At 42.9% G+C, this 15208-nt stretch overlaps 2 protein-coding genes across 2 annotated transcripts; both read left to right on the forward strand.

Annotated features, from left to right (window-relative positions):
- Positions 1–20: 20 nt before the first annotated feature.
- LOC131283096 (probable phosphorylase b kinase regulatory subunit beta) lies at positions 21–6390 on the forward strand. The gene is made up of 10 exons (XM_058312662.1): positions 21–46; positions 133–248; positions 358–1395; positions 1452–1663; positions 2199–2213; positions 2706–2723; positions 3292–3384; positions 4181–4285; positions 4354–5546; positions 5616–6390. Exons 1-10 carry the CDS (start codon positions 21–23, stop codon positions 6130–6132), a joined length of 3333 nt encoding a protein of 1110 aa, XP_058168645.1. The 3' UTR covers positions 6133–6390.
- A 446-nt stretch (positions 6391–6836) lies between these two features.
- Positions 6837–8036, forward strand: LOC131281578 (uncharacterized). Its single transcript, XM_058310920.1, has 3 exons — positions 6837–7268; positions 7342–7815; positions 7890–8036. The coding sequence occupies exons 1-3, from the start codon at positions 6861–6863 to the stop codon at positions 7959–7961; spliced, it is 954 nt and encodes a 317-aa protein (XP_058166903.1). The 5' UTR covers positions 6837–6860; the 3' UTR covers positions 7962–8036.
- Positions 8037–15208: the final 7172 nt, after the last annotated feature.

A 15208-nucleotide genomic window follows, 5' to 3' on the forward strand; every position in this document is an offset into this window, starting at 1 on the left:
CTTACGGCCTAGCTGAAAAGATGTCCACGATGGATCGCCATTCGATGTGAGTCTGATGAAACATCCTTTGCCGTGTAGGGGGTATGATTTTGGTGTTCAATGTTTTGAAAAATGTTTCCAATTTCGTAGAAGCAACGTGACTCCTGTCGCCCGTCAGCCCAGTCTGGACGATATGAATTTGGATCAGTTCCTAAAAATCTCCAACTACGAAGACACGGTAAAGCAGCTGGATATCTACTACGGCATCGGTGAGTGGCATGTGGCAATGAGCATTAATTGATCTGTCCTTGATCGAACCTCGATCGCCAATTTGCGCACAATGTTGCGTTTTATTTGTGATTGTCTTCGTACTTTTAGTTAAACGGCAACTGCTTCAGTTTCAAAGTCCAATCACTGGGCTCTTTCCGGTGCTCAGTACGGATCGCGAGGTGGGCAGCATTCGGGACAGTGTGTACTGTGCGGCTGCAATTTGGAGCCTCTATCAAGCGTACCGCCGGATCGATGATGATCGGGGCAAAAGCTACGAGTTGGGCCAGTCGGCCGTCAAGTGTATGCGCGGTATACTGGAGTGCTGGATCAAGCAGGCACACCGGGTGGAAAAGTTTAAATCCCGACAGTGTTCGGTGAACGCACTGCACTGCAAATTCCACCTGGACACGGGAGAGGAAATCTACTCGGATGAAAACTACAATCATCTGCAGATCGACGTGGTATCGATCTACCTCATTTTTCTGGTGCAAATGATCACGTCCGGACTGCAGATAATCTATACCCAGGATGAGGTCGCGTTCGTGCAGAACCTGGTGTACTACGTTGAGCGCGCGTACCGAACGCCCGACTTTGGCATGTGGGAACGTGGTTCGAAGTATAATGATGGCACGCCGGAGATTCATGCCTCGTCTATCGGTATGGCGAAGTCAGCCCTGGAGGCCATCAATGGGTGCAATCTGTTCGGAGAGAAAGGTGCCTCGTGGAGTGTCGTTTACGTCGATATCGATGCGCACAATCGTAATCGAAGCATCTTCGAAACCATGCTACCTCGCGAGTCGAGCTCGAAAGGCGTCGATGCGTCGCTGATACCGACGCTTTCGTTCCCGGCATTTGCTTCCCACGAGGAGCGGCTGGTGGACATGAGCAAGCTGAACGTGGTACGCCGGTTGAAGGGCAAGAAAGGTTTCAAACGGTTCAGTCGCGATGGTTACCTGTCGCGGTTGGAGGACAAAACACGGCGCTACTACCACAAAGGCGAAATTAAAGACTTTGAAGGGTTCGAGTGCGAGTGGCCCATGTTCTACACGTACATGATCATCGATGGCGTCTTCAAAAACAATCTGGAACAGATCGAAGAGTATCAAATGGAGCTTCGAAAGTGTATGCACTCCGACACCAATGGAGGTAAGATTCCGATACTGCGAAACAAACCGACATACTCAACTCAATCAACTTTGCAGATCCGGTTGTTTCGATGTGCTACGCTCCGGACGGCGACGGCATGTATACTCGATCGTCTTCACAATCACTTTTCCTCTGGGGTCAGTCGGTGTTCATCATTGCCCAACTCCTGACGGCCGGTTTGCTGCATATTAACGAGTTGGATCCGATTCGGCGATATCTGCCATCGTACAATCGACCCCGCAAAGGTGGTCGCTATTCGGCGTTTCAGGTGAGTCAAGGGATAAGGTTCAACTAAAACCCCAAGCAGGAATACAAAGAGGTATTTTAAGACGAAAAGCTTTCAAAATTCGCTGTACAAAATTTACAACACACATGAGGAAGGTCTCTTTAACACAAGGTTTGTGGGTGATAAGGAAGATGGACATTCTTCAGAAACAATCGCAAAACATTACGTTTAGAACAAGTTTTTTTTTTCTAAAAAACTCACAAAATACTAAACACAATTACAAACCTCTAACATTCGATTAAAACCAGGGTTTGGCGCTGTACAACGTTCGGTGAAACTTTACCAACCTTCCGGACGGAGGAACTGATCGATTCGAGACACTTTCTTTCTAATAATTGCTATCCTCCGTCAACGGCAACCGCATTGGACCGATTGGGGGACGAAATAATATTAATAATAATACCATCTTAATCTGCGCTATGTTATCTTCTTTTCCTCCCTCCTTCTGTGATATTGTCTCTTCCATCGTATCTTATTATATTTCCTTTTCTCTTTTGGGCGCTACATACAACCAAAGGCAAAACCGGGAATTGTAAGTAAATCGTAACGTAATCAAGTGGCCAGTTCTTCTTCCTAGAGTTCCTAGGAGTGACTGGAATCGTAACACATTTTTTTTACCATTCTTTAGAATAGTCCTGAGGTTCATTTTTTATGTTGATTACCATGGCTAATAATTAATTACTAATATTTAACCATCGGTAGATTTTTTCTCCTATCTCCATCAAGAACAGGCACATACATCCGTTTCATATTTAGTAAAATCGTAGTGGTTGTAACATTCAAACAAAATTGAGGAAAAGCCTTCCGATTAGTAGTTATTCATTTGAGTCAAACAAATATTACTTCACGTGCCTTACAAGAAGTTAGTCGTCGACTTATTTTTTCAGATTTAGAACATACCTTTTTATTTTATCGCCTTATCGACGGTGGTATATCTTTACACCAATAATTTAACGAATTATAACCGAGTGTCACATTCTCTATCTTCCATCGTTTACGCTTTCCACTCGCACACTTGCAACAGCGTACCAAAATCGGAAGTGTAAGTATACAGACTGTTTTTTGTCATTTTCCCGGCACTGAGCCAGGGGAAAATTGAAGGTTCCTACAGAAATGAGCCAACCGTTTTTTCGCGTGCACTGCTATTTCTTTTGCTTGCTTCTTGTACGCTGCGTGAACAGATGCGTATGCTCTATTGGACCGAACAATTGGAAACATTAATCATTAAGCAAACTCCACTACCAAATTATGGACCAACTGTTTTTACCTCTAGTACGCATTTTTGTATCTTTCACCCACTCTTGGACGCTGCTCTGGACACGGTTCCGCAACCCATCGACAATCGGGCCTCCGTTCACCAACGTGGATGTTGGTCAAAAACAAACCCAAAACGCAATGCCGCTCGCTCGCTCAATCGATTCTCATCAACACAACAAAAACGCTTCCATCGCCAACGCGCACGTGAATGACCCGTTTTTTTATGGAACATGTCAAACCGCTTGAGGGTTGATTTGATTCCTTACCAAAATTTAACTTTTGTTTTGTTATGTTAACATTCAACGCCAACTCCAATCGAAACTTGTGCCAATCATGACACTTCCTCCTACCAGGCACTAGCAATGCATCGACCTGTAACGCCACCCCATATCGAAGCGCAGCACAGCCAGGATCAAATGTCGGACACTTCCGGCGAACCGTCGCGCGTAAATATCGAATCCATAGCATTCTGTCTTAGGCACTTAATTTGTGGCTTTTCTAGCAGCTCGAGGATGTCCATCGTTGTGCTTCGCTAGGGGTTCTTTCTTTTTTTTTTTTAATTTTGTCCTTCCATTAAAGAATATTTATTTATTTTCGAATATGTGGTGGTTCCGTTTTGCTGCAGAATGCTCAGTGAGTGTCCCATGCGCATTGGCCTTATGTTTGTTCGTGCCATATTTGTGATTTTTTATGAAGCAGATACACACCAACACCTTGTATGTGTTTTTAGTACATAATATTTACTCGTCGCTTGTTAATTATTTAAAGCAATACTGATGTTTTAAATGATAATTCGATGATGATTATTTATTTGTGTTCCAAATTTTCAGATAAACATACATCCTTCTTTTATACTAGGAATCATTCCATCTAATACGTTCTGCTTTCCTTGCTAATATTGGTCTCTTTAACATTTTTACTTACATGTTCGACTTAACACGGATTGTTACGGCGGAAGAAAACACCGTGTTATTTGCTTAGCTAACGTGCCATCACATTCTCCTATTTCACTTTCCTCCCACAATAAGCAGACACTATGTGACTTAACCTTTTCCTCTATGCTTTCTGACTGCTCTATTGATAATGAACTGTTCTGTTGAGAAAGCATTAAACTTCCAGTGTCTTTGTTGTCTTGCGGAATGTTACTATCTGCGCGAACCGTTTCGATTAACTGTCGATATGAATGTTTTATTTATGTACTAATTTGTTCACTCCTTTCCGCACCATAATCCACACCACAAGGGGACAGCTACGGATTTGGTGGTACAAATTGTGCTGATCGCCGAGTCGATGCGTCTGCAAGCAATGATGGCTACCTACGGTATTCAAACACAGACTCCTCATGAGGTATGGCTAATGAAACTACGATGCATTAGTATGAATTTGATGGTGTTTTTTTGGTTATCTCTTTGTAGGTTGAACCAGTTCAAATATGGTCCTCCACACAGCTGATTAACGTGTACCAGCAGCTCGGTGTGAACGATAAGATCGGACTGACCGGACGTCCACCACGTCCCGTTGGTTCGCTTGGTACGAGCAAGGTGTACCGTATTTGCGGTATGACCGTGCTCTGCTATCCGCTCATCTTTGAAGTGTCCGATTTTTACCTCTACCGTGACATGGCACTCCTCATCGACGACATTAAGACGGAGCTGCAGTTTGTTGGGAAATATTGGCGTCTTTCCGGGCGGCCAACCGTGTGCCTGCTGATACGTGAGGAGCATATGCGCGATCCACAGTTCAAGGAAATGATCGACTTGTTGGCGATGCTGAAGAAAGGCTATTGCGATGACATGAAGGTACGCATTGGGCGACTGCAGAACCTTATCTCGAGCTCGTGTATCGAGCATCTCGATTTTATGTCCACCTCGGACCTGCCGGATGTTGGCGATACGGCTTTTGCGCAAATTCATCACGATTACATCGGGTACCAGAGCTTGACGGACGTACCGCGGGCGCAATCGTACCGTGAGAAGAAGATTACTGCCGCCGAGTACGCGACACGCTCGACCCCGGACATCCTCGAGGCACTGCGGAATACGGAATCGATCTTCCTTCAATGTCAGCTGCTCGGTATAATTCTGCATCGTGAGGGTGCCCACTACGAGCTGGCCGGTGAATCGGTGCACGTGAAGCTGACGGACCTCTACTATCGGGCCGGCACGCTTCGGTACTGGCGCGCAGTGCGCTACTGCAGTTCACTGTTGCGGCACATTGTGGATTCGATTTCGCCATTCATCACCACACTGTTGGTCAACGGAAAGCAGATCACGGTCGGGGTGATCGGGCAGCGGGAAACGATCTTCGACAAACCGATGACTCCGTCCGAGATTCAGAACGTGATGTACTCGACGGTGCAGCCGTATAATGTGATTCACGCGGTGCTCCAACAGGAGGTGGTGCTATATTGTGGTCGGCTGATTGCGACCAATCCGGACATTTTTAAGGGAATTTTGAAAATTCGTGTCGGATGGGTGCTAGAGGCGATGCGATTGTATCTAACGATGAAGGGTGATGAAGGAGCGGACATCGAGAATCTATCGCCGTTCCAGATTCGACAGCTGCTCCAGCGGGTGCTTACCGTAAGCCAGTGGGCCAATGATGATCAGTAAGTATGCTGAACACATTTCATTGATTTTATAAAACACTGACACATGCGTGTGTGTTTGTTTAACAGTTTTAGCACATTACAACGTCGTCAGCTAGAAGGGTGTCTATGCAGGGTACCGAGCTCGTTCTACAATCTAGTCTGGGACGTGCTGGAACGTACACCGCACGGCATTACGGTGCAGGGTCACAATCTACCCGCTATGCCGACGCTCACCAACAAAAGCCGCAGTGAGCTGTCCTTCTCGCTGCAGGTCGAGGAGATGCTGCACCAAATCATTGAACCCGAACGGCGCCAGATAGCGGTCGAACTGCTGTGCATTGTGGCCACCATCCTAAGTCGCAATCCGGAGCTTCGCTTTCAGCAGGTGCTTGATCTCGATCTGCTACTGGTGGATTCGTTCGCAATGTATTGCAAGGATCATAATCTACAGGCGACCAACGACATAACGCCTCTGTTTTCGCTTTCGTACTCCCAGACGACGGGTTATTTAGCTCGGGCCGCAGTAAACAGTGTACTACAGCGTGCTACCCTATCCACGGAAGATTTTGCCGACGATGTTGAAGATCACTGCCGCGTTCAGTGAAGAGCCGCAAAGTTGAGGCAAGCTTGTTTTTCGTTTTAATGCTGAGACTCGTTTTACAGTTTTGAATTTAGGTTCGCTTATAGCCATTTGTTGATGTTGTATGAAACAAAGTAAAAGATGTACTAGTTCTAGCAGCAAATGCCGAGCAATATAGACGCTAAACGTTATCCGTTTGAAAACGGGAGAGATTTTTAAACTGTAATCTCTTGTTGTTGCATGACGTATAACGAAGCAATAAATTTTACTCAATCATGACAAAGCGACAAAAATATATATCGGTTTGATACAATCCACCGTATCTTTATTTCGAAGATAAGAAAGCATGGCAATGACCAGCTGATGGTTATTTTTTAAATGTTATAGATAACAGAAACACGTGCCGCTTCGGGTTTTGTTCGTTTACCGAAAGAAATGTTCATGCGAAAATTCACTTCATAATGAACATAAACAAAATGTCAGGATAAAAAAGTGATAAATGCAATATATCGACCCTAAAACTTCTTTAAAATTGTACAAGATTTATAATGAAAGGTTATTTTAAGGAAATAGATAAAACAGACTCAATACACTTTCCAAATCCTAACTTTTTTGTTTATTTCGAATCATGAACTACTCCCATCAGCTAATGGAGTCGAATGTAGCATCATGTAAACAATAACAGTGAAAAATGTCAAAAACGCATCATTCCAAATTATTCGCCGGTAAACTTGGTCTTTGCTTGGAAAACGATGGCGGAATTACAACAATTGAATGAATTTATCGTGAAAAACAATACTAAACGGACGATAAAGTGCACTGCAGACGGTATAAGCTTGGAAAGATTTGTAAATATTTGTGATCTGCCCGGTGCACCGGAAGTAGTTCAACAATCCCTGCAGTCGCCGGTGTCCGAGCTTCGTAGCGTTGCCTCGATTGATAACAAGACCATCGAATCCGTAATCAAATCTATTGTTTCAGTATTGGTAACAAATGCAGGACTTTTTGTCACGCTGGAACAGTATAGCTGGTTGGCAAGGATAACTGTTGCAACGGACCTCCTGAATATACCCCAGCGATATGATTCCAGCTTGGTCAGTCGTTTGAGTTCGACTTTGGAAGCCCTTGAATTGGGATCATATAACTTTTCCCCATTAGTAGTAAGTAACCCTTCCAAATCATTTGTTGAAGTTGTTCTCGAACAAAAGTTGTAATCTAGGTGTTCCATTTTAGATAAACACCATAGCAAAACATTTGATCGAAGACGTGCCGCTGCAAGATGTTAATCTACTGTACGTCATAAAGAAGCTAGCAATTACCAACTCAAAGATACTGTACTACGTAGCCGTTTCACTCGTGTTCGTTGGAATTGAAGCGATAACGGGGTCTACTAAATCACAGTACCGCCTACACACTGTCGATGAGTTTCTGAAGTACCTGGAAGTGCTTAACATGGAGCATCTGCACAGCGAACGGCACAACTTGCAGATCATCTATCAGTTGCTAAAGCTGTTGAGCTTGTACGAAAACATGGTGCTTGTGCGACACTTCGGGAAGCAGCAGGCGGACCTGGAAAGTGAACATAACTGTTACGCCAACTTTTTCCGGGTTAGCGAGCAACAACGGATGACTTTTCAGCTTTGGCTAGAAAAGTCGAGCTCATTGGTCCGGCTTTCCGGGAACGATCGAGATGTAGATTATCTGATAGTGAGTTTGAACCACCATGCAAGGTTTCGATGCTTGGAAAACCGTTATCGATAATCCTTTTGTTTCTCCTCCAGCTGGCTGATTTGATCGAAGTTGACATGCTACCATTATTAGACGACGTTAATCCATGCGATGACTTGATATGACATCGAAAATTACGGCTGAAATATAAAAAACTGATAATGTTTTGTTAAAAGTGATTACATAATAAAAAGATATGTTTATCTCATAGGTCTTAAAACCAATTAACCCAAAAAATAAGGCTGCTTTTTCTAAATTATTTATAAGATTTTCTGTCCACAAAAGACGCACACTAATGTTAACGAAGTTGTTCAAAAATTTAAGAGCTATTTTTCGAAAAATGACGAAGTTGTTCAAAAATTTAAGAGCTATTTTTCGAAAAATGACTGACTATAAAATTTGCAACTTTTTGGTAATTGTATTTGGCTTTTTCATATTTATTATTGTAGGATATTACAGCCTTTTACGATGGATAGCGTAAGCTGAAACGCATTGATCGCCTTTGTAAACTCCGTTATCGCACCTTGAAACCGTAATATGACATCTTGCAATCCTTCATCGCGTTTGTGACCTTCATTAATATGGCTTCTTTATGTTTGCATAATTTAATGCCCCAAACAACACTATGAAATGTTTATAGTTGAGCCCATCTTCGAAGCGTCCCACGGCTGAAACACGGTTGGTACTCCTTCCTCGTGCAATCCTATACTATATTTTACAATTGCATTAACTCAGTATCTATTTCAGCCTAGCCAGGAGACACTACAGCCAGCCAGTCAGCCAGCCAGCCAACGTCCGTGTGCCATTATAGGGCAGGGATCAGCATACATTTCTTAAAAAGGGCCAGATGATTAATAGAAAACCGAAACTACGGGCCGGATACCTTAAACAATGACTTACACAAATGGTAAGATAAAATACTTGAATTTTTATCATTAAACATTTTTTAAACATTTTAATTCTTATTTTCGTTGTATTTTGATGGTTTTTTCAACATATAACAGGAACACCTCGTTGAACAATATTAATCTTCATTTTTGGGAAGGAAACAAACCTGACATCGTGGAAAAATCTTATAAAAAATGGGTTGAAGTTTTTGTATGAAACACTAAAATTTTATTACGGGCCGGATAAAATCGGTTGGCGGGCCGGATTTGGTCCGCGGACCGGACTTTGCCGACCCCTGTACAAGATAAAGTGTAGAAGTGATTATGGCTACTTAAGCAGGGATAGTGTACCATGTACAGTCGGACGTCGATTATCCGGGGCCGGATTAACCGGTGGGCGGATTATCCGGGGGTCTTGCAACTGACAACTGCACAACCGGGCTAACATGTTTCCATGAATATTAGGTTGGTTCACAACATTTTGTAGCAATAATGTGTCAAATAAATTTCATCGGATCGAAAATAGCAATAAAAATACCATAGGAAAATAATTCAAACATTTTTTATGATTAATCAACTAACTGGAACTGGTCAAAAGTGAACTAGCTGAGACTCAAACCAGGTATTATAAACGTATTTTAGTATATGTTCGATTATCCGTGGAATTCGGTTATCCGGGGACCTCTCGGTCCCGACACCCCCGGATAATCGACGTTCACCTGTATTTCGTTAGGGTTAGATTAGTTAGGACTCGTCTCAAACAAATTACTGATAGGGCAGAGTTACTCAGAGTACCATGTATTTCGTGAGGGTTAGGTTAGCTAGGAGACGTTCGAATCAAACAACTGATAGGGCAGAGTTAGTGAGGGATGCGGCACTAGATGAAGTGTAGGAGATGCGTGATTATGGCTACTTAGGCAGGGATATTGTACCATGCATTTCGTTAGGGATAGGTTTGTTGGGAGATTCGATCATTTTCAAGCTGTTTTAGTTACTTTCAAGAGTTTCACGTACTATGTGATACTATTTGGGTATACCAAAACCAAAACTATTTGGGTATACTAAAACATACGGAGATAGGCATAGTAAAAATGAACCACCACCTCCTTTTCATGGTTAGGGACAGGCGACTCAAAATTATGATTAGGGTATATTTCGCCAGGGTTAGTATCAGGATAAAAAAAAGCATACCAGTTACTACTGCATGCTACCCGCGAAGTCCTTCCTACATACACGCTCCCCATAGTCGTATTGTGTTTTTCAACTGCCATCGCTGCCATGCCGGTAAGTATGATACAGAAATAATTAAGGATTCGCTCACGTTTCCAAATTGCACTGTTCTTCAATACATTTTTTTTACTTACATGGTCGCCTAGATGATCTTTCATATCATCTATTTGATGAATCTATGGGCCCGAAAATGCTCGCCGATGCTGCCGGCTGCCGCATGTCATCGTTCTTTAGATGTTAACTGCCATTGCTGCCAGGCCTGTAAGTATGGAAAAAATGCACATCAGCCTAATGTTCCGATTGTTCATCCTTTTCATTTATGGGGTTACATGTACAATTCGGTGGAAAGAATCAAAAACTTATTTACAAATTTGTTATTTTAGCAGAAAATACCTTGAAGGTATCTGTATCTAAATCCCATTCAAATGTTTATTTCATAAAATAAGAATCGAGGTAAAATATTTGTTGTATCAAGTTGTTTGCCTTGAAAAGACCTTTCATTGGAGGTGTCTGTTGCTGAAATTGACCAAGGCACTAAAAAGTTATTATCAATTTGGCTATTTCAGTCATTATTTCAAGCTGCGACCAAGTTTTTGAAGTTTGTTGGCGCGCTGCAGCTTTATGCTAGTGGTGGGTAAACCGAATCTCCAAATCCGAATCCCAATCCAAGAAACAGTCGGAACAGTCCAAGCAGCGGATAGTGTTCCAAACTGAAGACTTTATGTACAAAATTTTGAAAGGCCTGGTACCACCGTATTTGGGGGAAAGGATAGTTGTTGGGACTGACGTCCATCGGTATCGGCGCCGTATACGTGAAGCAGGTAGTCTGACGCTGTGCTTGTAATGTATTTAGTAAATGTTGTAGTTTTTGAGCCCCGTAGTATTGCATTTGTCAACATGGTCTTTGACTATGATGATGATGAGTAACAAAATGGACAGGGACTTTTTATTTTTATTATTTAATTTAAGTTGATAGAATGAATGAGTCTGCATAGTTTTGAGACACGCGCGCGTAAATGAGGACAATTGGTGGTCATGGCTGTACGAAAAGAAACTTATAGTATCTACACATCTCGCTGTAGTTGGGTCCCTTTCTGTTCTTGATAGTGGCACCACATTATCAACCAACTTTAATTGGCCGTTGGAACTATAAACAGAGCAGAAATATCCTCTTACACTCCGGAAAGAAGTGCCTCGTTAAACTTGGGGGACTCGGCGATTTATCTTTCGAGGTGAACAAGATCAGGTCCCTTTAGTAGTACTCGTGGGTTTCACCACACTATCAATCATTGATAGCTAGCAGTGTTAACCAAAACTGTGCGAAAATGGCTGCCTTACACCGGAAACCAATCAAATCTGATTCGAATCCTAATCGAAGCAAAGCTTAAGAATCCGTCAAATGGAAACCAAATCTTTAGAATCTGTCAGATGGGATTCGAATCTTTAGAATCTGTCAAATGGGATTCGATCCCTAGACGGATTCTAAATCTTCGAATCCTCCGAGTTCCGATTCTGCCAACACTAGTTTTCAGTTTATTCTGGTTGGTGTTCTTTAGTACTTCGTAGACCGTCAAGCGAAGTGGACGTGCGTAAATCACCTCAGAGGTCAACGGTGCGACCCACGGTACCAGGTGTTGGACGTTGGAAACGCGCACTTGTTTACAACCCGCAGTACTTGTTTACAACAACACTGCGTGTGGTGCCGTATGCGGTGAAAACGCACAGCGGAGTGGTAGATACAGTGAATACGGTTAAGGTAGATATCATCCGATCTAGTAGATCGATCGTAGTGTTCCATCCGGCTATTATTTGTTGCATTGTATGTGGTACAAGAAAATCAGCGGATTCAGTAAGGATATCAGCACGTACCGGCCGACCAACCTAGTGCACGGGGAATTACGCCATTGAATACGAGAATCGCGAAGAAGGCAAAGGAGAACCAAAACCTTTCGCCGGGAAGAATGGTTGCCCGTCTGCTGGTGGTGGTGGTGGTTAGTGGAGCATAGCTTTTGTTTTCTGTAATCTTTGCCATTCCAAGAAAATGTGTGGCGTTTCGCTTTGTTAGGTCATCCGGTGGCGCCGTAGAACGTAGTATAGCGTTACCTTGAAAGAAGAATTCGCCCTCTCCCCCCTTCTAGTGTTTGCTGTCTGTCGCACAGCGGCGATGTTTATTTGTGAGTGTGTAGTGGATAAATATCGAATCAAAATCGTTCGCGCGTTTCGTCCTGCTAATGTTATGCGCTTGTGTTTCTAGTGTTCTATAGCGTGCCTGTGTGTCACACAACTATTTGCCGGGTTAGGTTTCCTCGTTCCTGGCCCACGGCCGGGGCTGCAATGATTTGACAGGTGAGAAAACACGAAACGCGAAGAAAATCAGATTCTGAAATCCCGGCAGTCCGTGTCGGGGAAGGCGGCTAAAGCGGGGGTGTGCGATGTGATGAGCCAGTTTATTTTCCCGATGATTCAACAAGGTCCAACACACGTGCAATAACATTACGTTTTCCTTCGCAGCTACAATAGGCCGTGCACACGCTCCGCGATCGTAGTACACTACGCGATGGCTGGCGATCGAGTCATTCAAGCATGGAGGGACGTTATCGCGGCTACTACGCCTGTCGAATGATAAACACTCCATCTTGTTGCCTTCTGTTTTTTAATGGCTGTTTCCTTTCCGTTGATATACGCTTTTTCAATCCCATATGAGTGATCATATTTTGGTGCGTTTTAAAGGGATCTACTACTTTTTAGATTCTAGTAGCAATAACTTGAACAAATTTTAAAATCACAAACTACCCTACATTTGTTACAATTAGACGTTTTATCGTAGCTCTAAAAGAGTATGTAAAAGAGTAAGAGTTGCTGATTTAAACAAATCATCCAAATTGGAGAATCATTTTTGAAAAGAACAAAAACCGAACAGATCACGTTCTATGCGATATATCGGATTAAATGCACCGTTCGAGTTCTTCAAACAAAATTGTGTTGTCCTTGCCTTGTGTAAACGGTTGGCGTTAGCATATTTATCCCTCCATTGGAGATAGCATCGGAAAATAGGGGAGAATGTTAAGCTGTTTAAAAATTCCTCTCCATCTCTCGAAGGGTTCACCTGATGTGTTGGGAGTATGTGTGGGATGTGTTGATGTGATCACTTTGCGTTTAGTAAACAGGTGCAATAAGACTTTCCGAATCTTTTCATCGCCGTACGCGAGGGCGGACGAAAGGTCGATCGCGAAGGTTCCCGTCCTCGGCGAAGGGCATCCATCCGTCTGCTTGTGTGTACTTGATTGAAGCGGAGGTCATCGTTCCGTTACAGTACGCACCGTCACAAAGCACCTATTTACGGTGCGTTCTTGCGTAGAAATCAATTTCCTGGTTGATATAATGGTAACCCTGTGAGTCGGAATATGTACCACATGCCATTGCGCGTTTGAAGAAGCCATAATAAATAACCTAGTAACAATGATGCTCTCCGTTTGATGCGTTGGAAAGGAACGAACGAACGGACCGGGATCTACCAATAGCCAATGAGCAAAGGCATTCAAATCTTGTCTTTTAGTACCTATTGGTTTGTCGGATTTTGACCCAAACAAAGGAAAGATTAACGGGTCGTTAGCGTTTACGCTCCTGTTATCGGTAGATAACGTACCAAAAATTCGAGGAATTAGGAATTATATTATATAATTGTTGTAGCCGTTATCTAAATAGGAAAAGAAGTTTATCTTTTTCCTTGGGGCAATTAGATTACAGTCGATTAGATTTTTTGGAGCTTGTAGCTTTTCGGATCGATGGAGAGATAAGTCTTACTCGCTTGGTGCCCAGATGATAAGAGAGAATATGTTACTGCTATCGATACCAAGGCAGTGCCTTGTACTAAAAATAATTATGGTGCATAATTATGATATGAATGAGCTGATACAGATGGAGCTAACACCAAGCGTAATGTTGGTGACACCAAAGATTTTAGTGAGGAGTAGCACTCCTGTCCTGTACGAGAAGACTGACTATCCAAGTACTCAAAGGAAAACAGCATTGTTAAGCCCTTAACGGGCAGGCATGACCATGAAGCCGGTCGTTACGCCTAGAAGAAGAAGTGGATCAAAACTTATCAGTGCCCAACAAGAAAAATGTCTGTCTGCCCTTAAACCCGGTTTATAAGGATTTAAAGTGTGTGATGTTGCCAAGGGTTCGAATCCCAACCGAGACCGGACCCTCCCCTGTACGAGAGGACTGACTATCCACGTACAACAGGGAAACAAGTCTCGTAAGCCCTTAACGGGCAGGCATGACCAAGAGGTCGTTACGCCAAGAAGAAGAAGAAGAAGAAGAAGAAGAAGAAGAAGAAGAAGATGTTGCCAAAAACTGGACTTTAAATCCATGTTTGGTGTTTGGAAAAGGAGAATCATGGTTTTGAAAGTAGCCGAACTTGAAATCGAGTGTCAAATTTAGCCTGGGGATGTGTTTTTAGTAGTGGGATAGATTGAGAAAACCAACCATCAACCGCAAACCAATGACAGGGTCAACCGGTGGGGGGTCATGTGATTTTGATCACACAAAAAGTTTGGATATTTAATTTGTCTATTTTATGTCAAGGTTTAAATTTCTTCGATTGACAACACTATGCACGAAGTGATTTCTTCCAACATCAGGTACCGTGGGTGGTCGCACCGTTGATCTCAGCGAATGTCCGCAACTAATGTACGCACTTCCGCTTCACTTGTTACTAGTTATCTACATTGGACGATTTTCGTAACTTGCAACTATGTTGATAGAGACAGTGTGTGACGCAATTCAAGCAGCAAGATAAAAAACCCAACACGTGTTTTATCGCCGACTTTGAAACTTTGAAAGAGTCACGTGAAAAAGGGCAAAAAATAACATGATTGTCGGGAACGCCAAAGGCGGTTCATTAGCCGGATGATTCGTTCTACTTCTTAGAAGCAATGCCGGTAACATTTAGTAAACGCGAAGAATAGGATCCAATTGTTTAAGAGAAAAATATAATGTTAAAAAAAAGTTAGTTTAATTATAGATTATTGATCAACAACTTGGTCGCCTAGGGTATCGATTATGGAATCGTTTTTTCTCCTTTGGTTTATAACTAATTACATTTTACCTTCCTTTTCCTTCCACAGCTATCAATGAACAACATCACACTCGGATCGGAAGAAGTTGAGCCTCCTTTATCTTTGCAACCGTCTCCCGCAATGGTTGTTGGACTTCACACTGGAGTTTGACCACCACGATCGTCTTTTCTG

This window comes from Anopheles ziemanni, chromosome 2 (genome assembly GCF_943734765.1).
Source record: "Anopheles ziemanni chromosome 2, idAnoZiCoDA_A2_x.2, whole genome shotgun sequence".
Taxonomy (NCBI): domain Eukaryota; kingdom Metazoa; phylum Arthropoda; class Insecta; order Diptera; family Culicidae; genus Anopheles; species Anopheles ziemanni.

What these genes read in the sequence shown, in the direction of transcription:
- LOC131283096 (XM_058312662.1), top strand. Translation starts at nt 21, where the DNA reads ATGTCCACGATGGATCGCCATTCGAT. An exon ending in GCACTCCGACACCAATGGAG is followed by an intron (nt 1,396 to 1,451) that starts GTAAGATTCCGA and finishes TCAACTTTGCAG; the next exon opens with ATCCGGTTGTTTCGATGTGC. An exon ending in CAGTGGGCCAATGATGATCA is followed by an intron (nt 5,547 to 5,615) that starts GTAAGTATGCTG and finishes TTTGTTTAACAG; the next exon opens with TTTTAGCACATTACAACGTC.
- LOC131281578 (XM_058310920.1), top strand. Translation starts at nt 6,861, where the DNA reads ATGGCGGAATTACAACAATTGAATGAATTTATCGTGAAAAACAATACT. An exon ending in ATAACTTTTCCCCATTAGTA is followed by an intron (nt 7,269 to 7,341) that starts GTAAGTAACCCT and finishes GTTCCATTTTAG; the next exon opens with ATAAACACCATAGCAAAACA. An exon ending in GAGATGTAGATTATCTGATA is followed by an intron (nt 7,816 to 7,889) that starts GTGAGTTTGAAC and finishes TTTCTCCTCCAG; the next exon opens with CTGGCTGATTTGATCGAAGT.